This window comes from Cetorhinus maximus, chromosome 18, assembly GCF_964194155.1.
Source record: "Cetorhinus maximus chromosome 18, sCetMax3.hap1.1, whole genome shotgun sequence".
NCBI classification, from domain to species: Eukaryota; Metazoa; Chordata; class Chondrichthyes; order Lamniformes; family Cetorhinidae; genus Cetorhinus; species Cetorhinus maximus.
Window position 1 is genome coordinate 2,750,802 of NC_135896.1, and position 16,160 is coordinate 2,766,961.

At 46.0% G+C, this 16,160-nt stretch overlaps 1 protein-coding gene across 2 annotated transcripts in view; it reads left to right on the forward strand.

Annotated features, from left to right (window-relative positions):
- Positions 1–16,160, forward strand: part of mthfd1b (methylenetetrahydrofolate dehydrogenase (NADP+ dependent) 1b) — an 80,627-nt gene that overhangs the window by 21,822 nt on the left and 42,645 nt on the right. For both annotated transcript variants that reach the window (XM_078561946.1, XM_078561945.1), the window contains exons 7-12: positions 5,966–6,102; positions 7,462–7,573; positions 9,007–9,134; positions 10,890–10,987; positions 15,490–15,663; positions 15,773–15,909. In XM_078561946.1, coding sequence (XP_078418072.1) covers positions 5,966–6,102; positions 7,462–7,573; positions 9,007–9,134; positions 10,890–10,987; positions 15,490–15,663; positions 15,773–15,909 — 786 coding nt within the window. The remainder of the gene's footprint in view (positions 1–5,965; positions 6,103–7,461; positions 7,574–9,006; positions 9,135–10,889; positions 10,988–15,489; positions 15,664–15,772; positions 15,910–16,160) is intronic.

Genomic DNA, 16,160 nt, shown 5'->3' on the forward strand with positions numbered 1-16,160 from the left:
GATAAAGAGTCAGCCATTGAGGGACTGTCATCCCCTATTCCAGACTCTTCATGTTGGTGTTTATGCTCCACACGAGCTTTGTCCCATCCTACCTCATTAACTTGATCAACATAACCCTCTATTTCCTTCTCCCCTTAAATGCATCTTTGCAATTTGCTTCAATTACTCTGTGTGGCAGCTTGTTCCATATTCTAACCACTCTGTGTAAACAGGTTCGTCCTGAAATCCCAATTGGATTTATTAGTGACTATCTTATATTGATGACTCCTAGTTTTTAACTCCCTCACCTGTGGAAACATCTCTAAGTCTGCCCTATCAAACCCTTTCATAATTTCGAGAGATAAGAACCCATCCTGTTCACCCTTTTACTGATAGGTATTACTTCTCTGTTCTGGTATCGTCCTTTAATTATTTTTTTTTATGCCTTCCCTGGTGCCTATGTATCCTTTTTATAATAAGGAAACCTGAAGTACTCACAGGGAACTTTAATTTAATGAGATTGGGACAATTCAGTGTCATCTCATTATTTATTAAGAAAAGGCATATTGCTTCAGGTTAATGATCTCTCAAATCTTTTCATGGCCTCAGCTCCACTTTTCTGCCTTCCTCTAAAACCCTTGACTCCCTTGTCGATCAAAAATCTGTCTAACTCAGCCTTGAATGTTTTCGATGACCCAGTCTCCACTGCTCTCTGGGGAAGAGAATTCCAGAGATTAATGACCCTTTGAGAGAAGAGACTCTTCCTCATCCATCTTAAATGGGAGACCTCTTATTTTGAAACTGTGCCCCCTAGTTTTGGACTCCCCAACGAGGGGAAACATCCTCTCAGCATCTACCTTATCAAACTCCTCACAGAAAGCTCCCACAAACAGCAGTATTCATACAAAAAGTGATGGAGATCTCTCCCAAAAGAGCTGTTGAAACTGAGAGTCAATTACAATTTTTCAAACTTACATTGATAAATTTTCTGTTCATCGAGAGTCTTAAGGGTGACAAGGTGGGTCTGGAATTCGGATACAGATCAGCCATGATCTAATTCAAATGGCAGAACAGACCCTCGGGCTGACTAATCACTCTAGCCCAGTCCTAACCTTGCCTGTTGCCCACGTGGGTACTTTGCAGCGGAGGAGATGGGACAGTGGTGACTGTAGTTTGTTATTACACTTCCTCAACCCTCATTAAATCTGAGCCTAAAATAATACAGGTAAATGTTTAATGTTGACAAGAGTACAATTCCAAACACATGAGACAAAATTAAAAAAGAACAACTTGGAAGTATCTTGCACCCAATGAAATACATTATAAAGAGCAGTCACTGTTATAATCTTAAGGTTAAACAAAGGACATGTCACATTTACTGGAAAATCACTTTCCTAATAAACTGGTAAAAAAAACTGCTAAACCTGTAAACTTAAGAATTAGGAACAGGAGTGGGCCACTCGGCCCCTCAAGCCTGCTCCATCACTCAATAAGATCGTGGCCGATCTGATTGCAACTTCAACCCCACATTCCTGCCTACCCCTGATAACATTTCACCCCTTGCTTATCAAGAATCTGTCTAGCTCTGCCTTAAAAAATATTCAAAGTTTCTGCTTCCACCGCCTTTTGAGGAAGAGAGTTCCAAAGACACTCAACTCTGAGAGGAAAATATTCTCCTCATCTCTGTCTTGAATAGGCGACCCCTTATTTTTAAACAGTGACCCCTAGTTCTAGATTCTCCCACAAGAGGAAACATCCTCTCCACATCCACCCTGTCAAGAACCCTCAGGATCTTCGAGGTTTCACTCAAGTCACCTCTTACTCTTCTAAACTCCAGTGGATATAAGCCTAACCTGTCCAACCTTTCCTCATAAGACAACCCGCCCATTCCAGGTATTAGTCTAGTAAACCTTCTCTGAACTGCTTTACACCCATCTGGTTCACTAATGTCCTTTAGGGAAAGAAATATGCTGTCCTCACCTGGTCTGGCCTACATGCAACTCCAGGCTCAAACCACTGTGGTTGACTCTTAAATGCCCTCTAAATAAGGGCAATTAGTGTTGAGCAACAAAAGCTGGCCTGGCCAGTGACACCCACATCCCATGAGCAAATAAAAAAAACCCTTCATTAAATAAGAAGACCAAACTGTATAGAGTACTCCACGCCCAGTATAACTGAAGCATAACCTCTCTACTTCTGTATTCAATTCCCCTCACAATAAACAATAACATTCTATTAGCTTTCCTAATTACTTTTTGTACCTGCATACTAACCTTTTGCGATTCATGCACTAGGACACCCAGATTCCTCTGCACCTCAGAGCTTTGCAATATCTCAGCATTTAGATAATATGCTTCTTTTTTTTTATTCTTCCTGCCAAAATGGACAATTTCACATTTGCCCACATTATACTTCATTTGCCACATCTTTGCCCACTCACATAACCTGTCTAAATCCCTTGTGAAGAGGACATAAGGAGGCATCAGACTTACTTTCCTACCTATCTTTGTGTCATCAGCAAATTTAGCAACCATACCTTCGACCCCTTCATCCGAATCATGTATATAAATTGTAAAAGGTTGAGGCCCCAGCACTGATCCCTGTGGCACACAACTCATCACATTTATATAAGATCCATTGCGCACAAGGCGACGCCTGAGAATATTTTAAATTGCTTTACCTCAAAGCTCCATGTTTTTACTTGGCATCAATGCTGTTTGCCCGAGCCAGTAATGTCCAGTTAGAGCTCTGATAGCTGTGTCTCAAGATTTACATAAGGATTATTGAAACTATTTGAAACAGCTTCGATGCTGAGACTAAGCTCGGTGATGTTGGTCTGGCAGTCACTTGTAAAACAGTCGTTTGGTAGTACAGAACTTGAATATTGCTGAAAAAAGAGACGTGTGTAAGCTTTTTGTCTGGCACGCATCAGGACACTTCGCAAGAATACCAATATAAGGGGAAAACAACAATTTATACTGTATGTGAAGAGAGTGCTGATTGGTTGGTAAGTGGTGTTGCCATGGAGAATGCCTAGTGACTGATGGTGACTGACAGTTAACTGTCAACCATTGTTTGAAATTTAAACCAGGCAGCTTGACCCTGATTGGCTAAGGCCCTGAGGAATGAGTCAGTGAATGGCTGTCACGTATTTTGTTTAGCTGACACAGGCGCAATGTGTGTACATGTTCTTTCTGCTTGCAAAGAACAGGGCCCTGTTTCCAGTGAAAAAAATAAAATGAAAGTTGCCAGAGGACCATAGGCTGCTCCCTCATTAGGGAGAGATGACTGATGGTGAATTTAGCCTGGGCGTCACCACACCTCAGACGAGGGGCGAGGATGAGAAGGTGGGGCCTTGGTGGATGACCTCAGCCGGTGCGGGAATTGAACCCGTGCAGTTGGCATCACTGCATCACAAACCAGCCATCCAGCCAACTGAGCTAACCAACCCCTTAGCTTCCAGTACACGCAAATGCGCCACACTCCGAGCCTGACTGACAATCTTAAATTGGTTGCCAGCGTAATTCTTAGCACACTGAGGATTATTTAGTAAGTGTTATCCAATTGCGGAATCACATCTAATGTTGGACACTGTGTTTTGCGTTTTGCAAGCCCGGGCTGGTTGGGTACAGCCTGTACCCTGCCCATTGCGGACAGTGGCTGGGACATGCTGTTTGATACGATCCACCAGTCTTTGGGATGTACGGCCTACATACCCAGCATCACACTGGCACTGAAATTCATATACCACATTACTCATTTGTGTCTTTTAAGTTTGACAGCAGCATCTGTGAGTGGTGAATGCCACTTGTGTTGCCACTGCATAGTAGCTTAGATATATCTCTTTTTTTCAGCATTACTCAACTTGTAAAATCACGGGCATATACCTGGAAAAGTTTGGATTGTTTTATTGGTATTATCAGACTATGGTTTGTAAGTATTGGTAGCCTGAGATGTATGCAAGTTAATAGGAGCTGTCATCCCAACTTTTTGTATGTGAATCACAGAACTCCATGATGTGTACCATCTAAAAGATGCACTGCAGGAACTCACCAAGGCTCCTTCGACAGCACCTTCCAAACCCATGACCACTGCCATCTAGAAGGACAATGGCAGCAGATAGATGGGAACACCACCACCTGGAAGTTCCCCTCCAAGTCACTCACCGTCCTGACTTGGAAATGTAATGGCTGTCCCTTCATCGTTGCTGGGTCAAAATCCTGGAACTTCCTCCCTAACAGCACCGTTAGGGATGGGCAATAAATGCTGGCCTAGCCAGAGACGCCCACATCCCATGAATGAATTTTTTTAAAAATCACTGGTAAGGCAAGTACTTAATGCTCATCCCTAGCTGCGTGTTCAGAAGCTGGTGGTGAGCTGCCTTCTTGAACCGCTGCAGTCCATGTGGTGCAGGCACACCCACAGAGAGGAAGTTCCAGGATTTTGACTCAGCAACAATGAAGGGACATAGTCATTACATTTCCAAGTAAGGATGTTGTGTGACTTGCACCTAGTGACTTTGTCCTCCTAGCTAGTGGGAGTTGCAGGTTTGGGAGATACTGCCAAAAAAAAATCCTTGGCAAGTTTGTGCAGTGCATCCTGTGGATAGTACACACGGTGCACCAGTGTGAGTGTTTAAGGTGGTGAATGCATAGGGATTAAGTGGACTGCTTTGCCCTGGATGGTGTTGAGCTGCTTGAGTATTGTCGGACCTGCATTCGTCTTTCTTTTTTTGCAAAAATATACTTTATTCGTAAAATATCTTCAATCACATTCCAAACCATTCCAAAAACACCATTTCAAGGGTACAATCCGGTTCAACTTTTACAAAATGTATCACCAGGTGCATCAGTACAAACAATATTACAATCGTTTACAGCCTTTCATTTTGAGCTGTACAGCCCGAGGGGATTTAAACAGTTCCCAGTCCCTCGGTGCACTGTGGCAGAAAGGTCTTAGACAGCGACCCTTCATTCGTCCAGCACATTCCTGAACTGTGCCTTGAAAATGTTGGAGAAACTTTGGGGAATCACTTGCTGCAGTGTACCCAGCCTCTGACCACCTCTTTGTAAATCCGGTCTTTATATTCTTAAACTTGGGCAGCCTTACAGGACTAAGCAGTGTGTGATCAAAGCCATTCAACTATGGCCTCCAGTGGGATTTCAGGTTTACTTGGAGTGTCTCACCGTCTGTTTCCCATTTTTTTGAGAGGGCAAGCCTCATTTGCTTAAGTGCCTCTCTGTCAGTGGGTGACAGAGATGAGAGTGGGGCTGGAATAACCTTTGTCTCTTTACTACACTCATTACCATTCTCTCTGGCTGCTGCATAATGAAATCCTTTGTTTGATCTCTCCTACCCTCTACCCTATCCGCTTCCCTTTTGTTCTTCGTGATCCCATCCCCCTCCCGCTGGCTTAAAAACCCTTACACCCCTATCTTTCCTCAGTTCTGATGGAAGATCATCGACCTGAAACGTTAACTCTGTTTCTCTCTCCACAGATGCTCCTGATGCTGAATATTTCCGGCATTGTTTTTGGTTTTATATATGCTGGAATAACTAGATTAGGGGGAAATTTAATGGCAATGACATGAAAGGTTTTTTTTCTGGAATAGATAGAGAGGAACTGTTCCCACTGGCAGGAGAGGGATTGGTAGTGAGAGGACACAGATTTAAGATCATTGGAAAAAAAAACGCAGAGAGAGATGAGGAGAAATGCTTTTATGCAGCAAGTTGTGATCTGGAATGCACTTTTTTGATGGAAGCAGATTCAACTTTCAAAGGGGTATTGGATAAATGTTTAAAAAGGAAACATTTTCAGGGAAGTGGGATTATTTGGATATCGCTTTCAAAAAGCTGTCCCAGGCACACTAGGCTGAATGACTGTCTCCTGTGCTGTATGATTCTAAACGTTTAGACTTTGATTCCAAAACGCAGTAGGAATTTAAGGCGGCTGTTTTTTTTAGCGCTGAACGCTTTTTTGCTGCAGGTGTGACGCTGGCCGGCTCTCGGGCTGTCGTTATCGGGAGGAGCAAGATCGTTGGTGCTCCCATGCGGGACCTCCTGGTGTCCAACAATGCCACCGTGACCACGTGCCATTCGAAGACGGCTGACCTCCAGGGAGAGGTAAGGGCGTCTGCTGCCATCGGTGCTAACCGGAACCGATTAAACTTGCTTGGACAAAATATTCCCATTCTTAGCTGAGGGGGCTTGGGGAGGGAGACGGAGTGCCACTTGAAGAGTCTTGCCTTGGATGAGCTGCTGAGGTGGTCACTGACACTGATGGGCTTGTTGGGCTAAGTGTTTCAAAGCGAGAAAGGTTGTGGATGATGCAGGCCGTATCTCTCGCCCATTGCTGGTCGACCTGAGGAGGCGGCGATCTGCTTTCTTGATCCACTCCTATCTTTGCAGTAATGGTGTTTCACCATAAACTGTTCTGTAGAGAAATTTGCAGTGAAATTTAACGTCATAGAATCACAATCATTACAGCACAGAAGGAGGCCATTTGGCCCACATGTCTGCACCAGCTCTCCAAATGAGCATTACAACTTTTTGCCATTCTCCTGCCTTTTTCCAGTAACCTTGCACATTCTTCCTTTTCAGATTACAGTCTAATTCCTTTTTGAATGCTTCAATTGAACCTGCCCCCACCACACCCTCAGGTAGTGCATTCCAAATCCCAACCACTCGCTGTGTTTAAAAAAAAAAGTTTCTTCCTGAATCACTTTTTTGCTTCTTTTACCAATTACTTTAAATATGTGCCCTCTCGTTCTCAATCCTTTCACAGCCTGGAAAACCGGTGGGAACCCCGTGTTGCTTGAGAGGGGAAGGTCCGACCAGATTAAGTGCCTATCAGACACTTAGCTAGCCAGTGTCAGGCCTTCCCCCGGGATTCAGGACCACAGGGACTGGAATGCCATTCCATCCCCAAGAGCTGCCAGCCAATTAGAATGCCCCCTCTTGCACTGTAACAGTTCTGTGATTCCGAAAACCGGGATTTCTTTGCCGTTTGTGTGGGTGTAACGTTGTGTTTTGTTTTTCAAACTTGGTGCAGTGTCCATTGACAGCAGCATCCTGTCTCTGATTGCTGGGCACAGGCATAGAATTTCCATTCACCCAACCAGAGCTCTTTCTCATCCATCAACATAGCCTCCCATCCCCATAAGGCTTCTTAAATGCACCAATATACTATTCACCTCAGCTATGAGTTCCACATTCTCCCCACTCTCAGGGGAAAGAAATTCCTTCTGAATTCCCTACTGGATTTTTAAATGACTATCTTATATTTATGGCACCTAGTTCTCCTCTGCAAGTGGAAACACCTTTTCCATGTTTACCCTAATGAACGCCTTCACAATGTTAAAGGCCGCCCTTGGCTCACCTTTCAGCCTTCTCTTAACTGCAAGAGCTGAGCTTCAGCTGTGGGTTTTTAAATCTCATGCTTCAATGCTGATGTCAATCTCAAGGCGCTTTCTTTGTCTTTAGGTTGGGAGGGCCGACATTCTGGTGGTTGGAGCTGGCAAAGCTGAGATGGTAAAAGGAAATTGGATCAAACCTGGAGCTGTCGTCATCGACTGTGGAATAAACCACATTCCCGGTGAGGGGAAACTGCAATTTCTTTTTTTTTCTCTTTGCTTCGTCCCTTTGGTCATCGTCATCATCAGTCCCTCGAAACGAGGATGATGTCTGCTGAGGTTCATGATGTGTGTGTTCTCAGGTGACCCAGCAGGCCAGTCCTGGAGCTGCAGGTCTTTGGGCAGAGAGGACAAGAGTTGCTCTGAGAAAGGGGGTTCTCAAGCCAGGGTTCTGTTCCCCCTCCCAGGGTCAGTGAGCTCTGTCTCTAAACTACCTCAACCCCTCTCTTCATAGCACTCTCAGAAAGATCGAGCCTACATATCTATAATAGAAACAGGGCACCTCAAAGTGCTTTCCAGCCAATTGAGCATGTGTTGTAACGTAGAAAGCACAGCAGCCGATTGGTACATAGAAAGCTCCCACTAACAACAGTTAAGTAATGACCACATAATCTGTTTTAGTGATGTTAATTGAGAAACTGGCCAGGATACTGGGAGGATAACCCCTGCTCTTCACAAATAGTGGCCATGGAAACTCTTGCATCCATGTAACCCTCATCCATGCATTTGTTATCTCTATGTTTGAGCTCATCTCAGCTGCCTATGTCCTAAGTTGCAGCAAGTCCCATTCACCCATCATTCTGTGTTCACTGACCAGCACTGGCTTCCGGTCCAGCAACACCTCATTTAAAATTTGCATCTTTGTTCTCAAATCCCTCCATTCCATCACCTCTATAATCTCCTCCAGCCTGATAGTCTTCTGAGATATCTGCCTCTCAAACATCCCTGATTTTAATCACTCCACATTTGGTGGCCATGCCTTCTGCTGCCTGGCCCTAAACTCTGGAATACCCTCCCTAAGTCTCTCTACCTCACTGTCCACCTTTTAGACACTGCTTACAACCTCTTTGGCTGAGCTTTTGGTCATCTGACCCAATAACTTCCCTGAAATTCTGTTTGATAGTCACTCCCATGAAGCACCTTGGAAAGTTTTACTAAGTTAATGGCACCATATAAATACATGTCAATGTTAAATAGAATTACACAGAAACAGGCCATTAGGCCCATCTAGCCCATGCTGGTGTTTATGCTCCACATGAGCTTCCTCCCATTCCTCACCATCAACAGTTCCTATTCTTTCCCCCTCATCTATTTATTAAGCTTCCCCTTAAATGTCTCTCAGCTCTTGTTGCCTGCCATTGGCGTGTGTCGGAAGGATTTGCAGGGTGATACTCACCCTTTTTGGCCACGTTATGAATGGCCATCAAGTCTTGGGGTGGGTCTTGAACCTGGAGCTTCTGGTTTGGAGACAGGGACGCTATCCATTGCACCACAAGACCTCCATACAGGTTGAGTGTCAGTTATTCTTTATATGAATCCTGCAAGTCCTGGGTATCTTCTGTCTCACTAATAGCAAATGTTTGTGTTGCTGTAATTTTGCCCTCTTCTGTTTCAGACGACACAAAGGCAAGTGGAAAGCGTGTGGTTGGCGATGTGGCTTACAGTGAGGCCAAGCAGGTAGCTTCGTACATCACCCCTGTGCCTGGTGGAGTGGGACCAATGACTGTCTGTATGCTTATGTCGGTGAGCTTGCTTATCTTAGTAAACTGTAACTCCTCTTTTGGGAGAGATTGGTTCTGTGAGAGAATTGCCCATCTTTGCGAGGACCTTTGAGCTGGAGTGCACATCCAGAATGAAATTCATGGTTTACTCATGTAACCGCGTAGACTCTAGCTCCTTCACGGTGACAATACGAGACACAGATTAAAAACTTTACCCAGAGAACGGTGAGAATGTGAAACTCGCTACCACAGGGAGCAAATAGCATGGATACATTTAAGGCGAAGCTGGATAAACACATGAGGCAGAAAGGAATAGAAGATTCTGCTCTAAGGGTTAGATGAATCAAATAGATTGCAGGGGGAGGGTTCTCATGAGGAGCATAAACACTCATAGACCAGTTGGGCCAAGTGATCTGTTTTGGTGCTGTACATTTAATGAAAGTCAATAAAACCCATGCAGGTGAAGTTCCCCGTACCCTGCAACAGTTTGTCCCAAGTAAAGTCATACCTATTCTAAACATTATCCTGCAGGACATCTTCTGATTACTCCACTATTCTCTAGAGTATCCAGTATTTGTGCTGTAACAACCCAGGGCACCATCCCACGAGCCGCTGATTCCCCGTGACTTTCCGGCTAACTCTGTTCCCTCTCCTGTGGTGCAGAAATCGCCACTGCCCTGCGGAGGGCTAAACACGTACCTGCCTGGCACAGAAATTCGATCGCTATTGTCAGTGGACAGCGCCAGTGCAAATACAAGCGTGCTGACACAGTTCAAGATGTTTATTGTTTCTCTTCCCCATTCGGTCCTCCCTCTCTCTCTCTCTCTCTCCTTCCCCAGCCTAGAACAGCTGTGCGCTACCAATACTGTCCATACCTACTAACTGCCTGTGAGTCCGGTGACTTGAATCATTCTGGCTAGAGCTAGCTATGTAGTTGTCTATTTGGATTAGGTACCAGAGTGCACAGGGCACCTTTTGAATACATCCAGGAACAAGGTGCAATAGCTGAGGAGGACGATAGGGGAATATTCATAGCTGATTCAGCCTGTCGTGCCTGTGCCAGCTCTTTGAAAGAGTATTCAATCAGACTCACTCCCTGCTCTTTCCCCAGAATCCTGCATATTTTTTCTTTTCAAATGTTTATCCAGTTCTCATTTGGAAATTACTATTGAATCTGCTCCCACTGCCCTTTCAGGCAGCCTGTGCCAGATCGTAATAACTTGCTGCATTCTTTCTAAACGTCACGGCATTTTTCTCTCTGGCCTTTTGGCAGTTACCTTATCCCTCTGCCCTCTGACTGTCGACTCTCCTGCCAGTGGAAATCCCTATCCTGTAAATTGGCAGGAAGAAATAAGTTCCCTTCGGCAAATCCAAGACTCCAGTTAAAGAGAAGTGCTTGTACCTGCTCTGTTCATTGTGTGGTTGAGCACACTGCTTGTTGCAGTTTTGAGCCTATAGTGTAGGATAGTCCCATAAATGATCCCTAGTGTGCAGCTGATAGTTGAGCCTGCGGAGGGAGGTGGTGACGAGAAATCAGATAGCGTGTCTTCTCCTGATGATATCCAGTGAACCCCATTGTAAGCTGTGTCTCTATAATGTGTCTGGCTCACCAGATGAATGGGCTTCGGGGTGAGGTATGGGGAAGGCTGCTGTTTCCTGTGGAACCAGTTGACACCATTAGAAGAGGAAGGTTGTAAAGTGTAGAGACCTTAACAAAAGAAAAGACCAAAGTGCTGATGGAAATGTGATTCTTAACTTTTATCATTCTCTGTGACAGAACACTGTGAAAGCTGCAAAACGCTATTTGGAGAGCAGCAAGCCTGGCAAGTGGCCTATTCACTACACCAAGCTTAACCGTGTGCATCCTGTCCCCAGGTAAGTGTGTGAGCTCTCTGCATTCTTATTTATTTTATTTTTCCATGCGATGTGAGTGTCGCTGGCTATGCTTGCATTTATTGCCCATCCCTAATTGCCCTTGAGAAGGTGGTTGTGAGCTGCCTTCTTGAACCGCTGCAGTCTATGTGGTGTAGGTATACCCACAGTGTTGTTAGGAAGGGAGTTCCAGGGTTTTGACCCAGCGACAGTGAAGGAACGGTGATATATTTCCAAGTCAGGATGGTGAGTGACTTGGAGGGGAACTTCCAGGTGATGGTAATCCCATGTGTCTGCTGCCCTTGTCCTTCTAGATGATGCAGGTCTACATGTCTGATCAAAATTAAAGTGGAAGCAATGAATTCTGTACAAGCAAAGAAATCTATATATTTACTAGTGAGTCGCATGTGCTCCCTCTCCTGGAACAGTGAGGGATCTAGACAGAGTAGATAGGGAGAAACTGTTCCCCTTGGCAGAAGGATTAAGGACCAGAAGACACCAATTTAAAGTAATTGGCAAAATGACCGAAGGCGACTTGAGGAAATACTTTTTCACGCAGCAAGTGGCTAGGATCTGGAATGCACAGCCTGAGAGTGTGGTGGAGGCAGATTCAATTGAGTCTTTCAAAAGGCAATTGGATAAGCACCAGAAAAGAAAACATTTGCAGGGCTATGAGGAAAGGGCCGGGGAGTGGAATTAACTAAACTGCCCTTACAGAGAGCTGGGGTGGATATGATTTGCCAAGTGGCCCCTCTCTGTGCTGTAACTATTCTATGATCCATGTGGAATCCTTGGTTAGAGGCATGATTGAAGCAGATATTTTGTGTAGAACTCTTTCCTGCTTTCCCACTCCCAGTGTGACGTGCAGTGACACTCTGATGTTATCAGGTGTTATCAGTGTGATGTGCAGTGACACTCTGATGTTATCAGGTGTTATCAGTGTGACGTGCAGTGACACTGTTATCAGGTGTTATCAGTGTGACGTGCAGTGACACTGTTATCAGGTGTTATCAGTGTGACGTGCAGTGACACTGTTATCAGGTGTTATCAGTGTGACGTGCGGTGACACTCTAATGTTATCAGGAGATTGGTTAGCTCAAAAACAAAAATACCTGGAAAAATTCAGCAGGTCTGACAGCATCTGCGGAGAGGGATACAGTTGACGTTTCGAGTCTGTATGACTCTTCATCAGAACTAAGACATATAGAAATGAGATGAAATATAAGCTGGTAGAGGGGGGTGGGTGGCACAGGAGAGCTGGATAGAGGGCCAGTGATATGTGGAGGCCAAGAAGAGACTGCCACAGATGTCATAGACAAAAGGACAAACAGGTGTTGACGGTGATGATATTATCTAAAGGATGTGCTAATGGGGACATTAAGGGAAGCAAGCTAGTGGCAGATGGCCCTAGTAGGGGTGGGGTGGGGGGAAGGGATTGAAATGGGCCAAAAGGTGGAGATGAAACAATAGATCGAAATAAATTTAAAAATAGGAGGGAAAAGAAAAATATATTTGTATAAAATTATAAATTGTTGGAAAAGGGGGGATCGGAAAGGGGGTGGGGATGGAGGAGGGAGTTCAAGATCTGAAATTGTTGAACTCAACATTAAGTCCGGAAGGCTGTAAAGTGCCTAGTCAGAAGATGAGGTGCTGTTCCTCCAGTTTGCGTTGAGCTTCACTGGAACATTGCAGCAGGCCAAGGACGGACATGTGGGCACGAGAGCAGGGTGGAGTGATGAAATAGCAAGTGACAGGGAGGTCTGGGTCATGCTTGCGGACAGACCGAAGGTGTTCCGCAAAGCGGTCACCCAGTCTGCGTTTGGCCTCTCCAATGTAGAGGAAACCGCATTGGGAGCAGCGAATGCAGTAGACTAAGTTGAGGGAAGTGCAAGTGAAATGCTGCTTCACTTGAAAGGAGTGTTTGGGCTCTTGGACGGTGAGGAGAGGGGAAGTAAAGGGGCAGATGTTGCATCTTTTGAACGATTCCTACGGAATGCCGCCGGAGGGGTGAAGGGAGGATGTGTTTGGTGGTGGCATCATGCTGGAGTTGGCGGAAATGGCGGAGGATGATCCTTTGAATGCGGAGACTGGTTGGGTGACAAGTGAGGACAAGGGGGACCCTATCATGTTTCTGGGAGGGAGAAGAAGGTGTGAGGGCAGATGCACGGGAGATGGGCCGGACACGGTTGAGGGCCCTGTCAACCACCGTGGGTGGAAAACCTCAGTTAAGGAAGAAGGAGGACATGTCAGAGGAACTGTTTTTGAAAGTGGCATCATCAGAACAGATGCGACGGAGGCGAAGGAACTGAGAGAATGGGATGGATTCCTTACAGGAAGCGGGGTGTGAGGAGCTGTAGTCAAGGTAGCTGTGGGAGTTGGTAGGCTTGTAATGGATATTGGTGGACAGTCTATCACCAGAAATTGAGACAGAGAGGTCAAGGAAGGGAAGGGAAGTGTCAGAGATGGACCATGTGAAAATGATGGAGGGGTGGAAATTGGAAGCAAAATTAATAAATTTTTCCAAATCCAGACGAGATCATGAAGCAGCACCGAAGCAATCATCGATGTACCGGAGAAAGGGTTGTGGGAGGGGGCCTGAGTAGGACTGGAACAAGGAATGTTCCTCATACCCCATAAAGAGACAGGCATAACTGGGGCCCATGCGGGTACCCATAGCCACACCTTTTATTTGGAGGAAGTGAGAGGAGTTTAAGGAGAAATTGTTCAGTGAGAGAACAAGTTCAGCCAGACGGAGGAGAGTAGTGGTGGATGGGGATTGTTCGGGCCTCTGTTCAAAGAAGAAGCTAAGGGCCCTCAGACCATCCCGGTGGGGGATGGAGGTGTAGAGGGATTGGACGTCCATGGTGAAGAGGAGGCGGTTGGGGCCAGGGAACTGGAAATTGTTGATATGATGTAGGATGTCAGAGGAATCGCAGATGTAGGTGGGAAGAGACTGGACAAGGGGAGAGAAAACGGAGTCAAGATAGCAAGAAATGAGTTCCGTGGGGCAGGAACAGGCTGACATGATCGGATTGCAGGGACAGTCCTGTTTGTGGATTTTAGGTTAGGTTAGCTCAGTTGACTGGACGGCTGGTTTGTGATGCCAACGGCACGGGTTCAATTCCCGCACCAGCTGAGGTCACCCATGAAGGCCCAGCCTCCTCAACCTCGCCCCTCGCCCGAGATGTGGTGACCCTCAGGTTAATCTCACCACCAGTCATCTCTCGCTAATGAAGGAGCAGCCAATGGTCCTTTGGGACTACAGCGACCTTCATTATGGGGAGGCGGTGGCATACTGGTATTGTCACTGGGTTGGTATTCCAGAGACCCAGGGTAATACTCTGGGGACCTGGGTTCCAATCCCACCAGGGCAGATGGTGGAATTTGAATTGTTAAAAAAAAATTTTAAATCCGGAATTAAAGGTCTGACGATGACCATGAAACCATTGCCATTGTCGTAAAAACCCATCTGGTTCACTAATGTCCTTTAGGGAAGGAAATCTGGTCTGGTCTACATGTGATTTCAGACCCACAGCAATGTGGCTGACTCTTAAATGCCCTCTAAGTAAGGGCAATTAGGTCTAGCCAGTGACACCCACATCCCAAGAACGAATATTTAAAAAATCCCAGTAATGCAAGGCCCACTGTTTCTATTTGTCTAAGAGAGGCACTCAGTCATCTATTCTAGCTTTTTGAATGGTGTGCTTGATAACTGCACCATTCAGTGTGATACTCACACTGATGATGGCAGATTCTGGGTACGGTTCATCATTTCTGCTGAGTTAGCTACACCTCCAGGTTAGTGTTCTCGTTCCTGATAATTATACAGGCCTCTGCTGAAATGTGGGCATGTCTGCCAATCAGCCATGATTTCATTGAATGCAGAACCATCCCAGAGGGCTGAAAGGCCTTCTGCTCCTGTGGGTGTTTGACCCATCTAATGAGCCTTGCTGTTTAAAGCTTACATTGCTCCTTTCACAGCCCCAGGATATCCCAAAGCACTTTACAGCCATTTAAGTCACTGTTACAATGAGGGAAATGACAGTCGATATGTGCAAAGCAAGATCCCACAACAGCAGTGTGATATTTGCCAGATAAACATTCCTAAAAGGAGGTTAATGGAGATAACTATTGGCCAGGAAACCAGAGAGAGCTTTCATCCTCTTCCAATAGCAGCCATGGAATCTTTTGTGTCTACCTGAGAGGGAAGGCAGAGCCTCGGTTTAACGTCTCACCCGAAAGCTGGCACCTCCAACAGAGCAGCACTGCCCTGGGGGTGTCAGTCTTTAGAGTGGGTCTTTAATGGCCTTCTGACTCGGAGGCGGGAGAGTGCTACCCACTGAACCGTGGTTAGTTATAAATTCTATCACTTGGGTGATAAGCTGGAGGACAGACATCAGCACATGTCAGGGTTTTGAGAAGGAGGTTAATGCAGTGGTGCTGGGTACCTTGTGTACTAGATGTTTGGGTTTATTCTAATTCTAAAGTACATTATTTCCCACCAGTGACATAGCGATTTCCCGGTCTTGCACACCGAAGCACATCAGCCGAATGGCTAAGGAGGTGGGTTTGTTATCGGATGAAGTGGAACTCTACGGCAAGTCAAAGGCAAAGGTGCTTCTGTCCACACTCGAACGGCTGAAGGACCAACCGGATGGGAAATATGTCGTGGTCACAGGGTATGCCGAGCTTTCTTAAAATCCCCCTGAGTCAAACCTTTGTTGTGGAGGGTGGGGTGGGGGAGGAAAGATGTTGAGTGCCTTTCTAAAACAACGGTTTATATTGCAGCATCACCCCCACGCCGCTTGGTGAAGGCAAAAGCACCACCACGATCGGCCTGGCGCAGGCCATTGGCGCTCACCTGGACATCAATGTTTTTGCTTGCGTTCGGCAGCCATCACAGGGCCCAACCTTTGGGATCAAAGGTAACCGCCATTGTTATCTTCCTCAACCACCTCCTCCTCCTCTTCCTCTTCTTCAGCAGCCCCTCAGGTTCGAGGGTGACAGGCTTCACTGTGCTTCAGTGGGTTCTGAGATGGCTGCTAAGTTCAGTGCTCGACCTGCAGACTCTGCCGGGGGTAGATGGGTCTTTTGGAGGTTTGCGCGCTCCCTCTGTTGCCTCGACTTCACCTCTGCACGTTCCTGCCAAAGCCTCTCGCTGTGTTTGTGCCTTCCC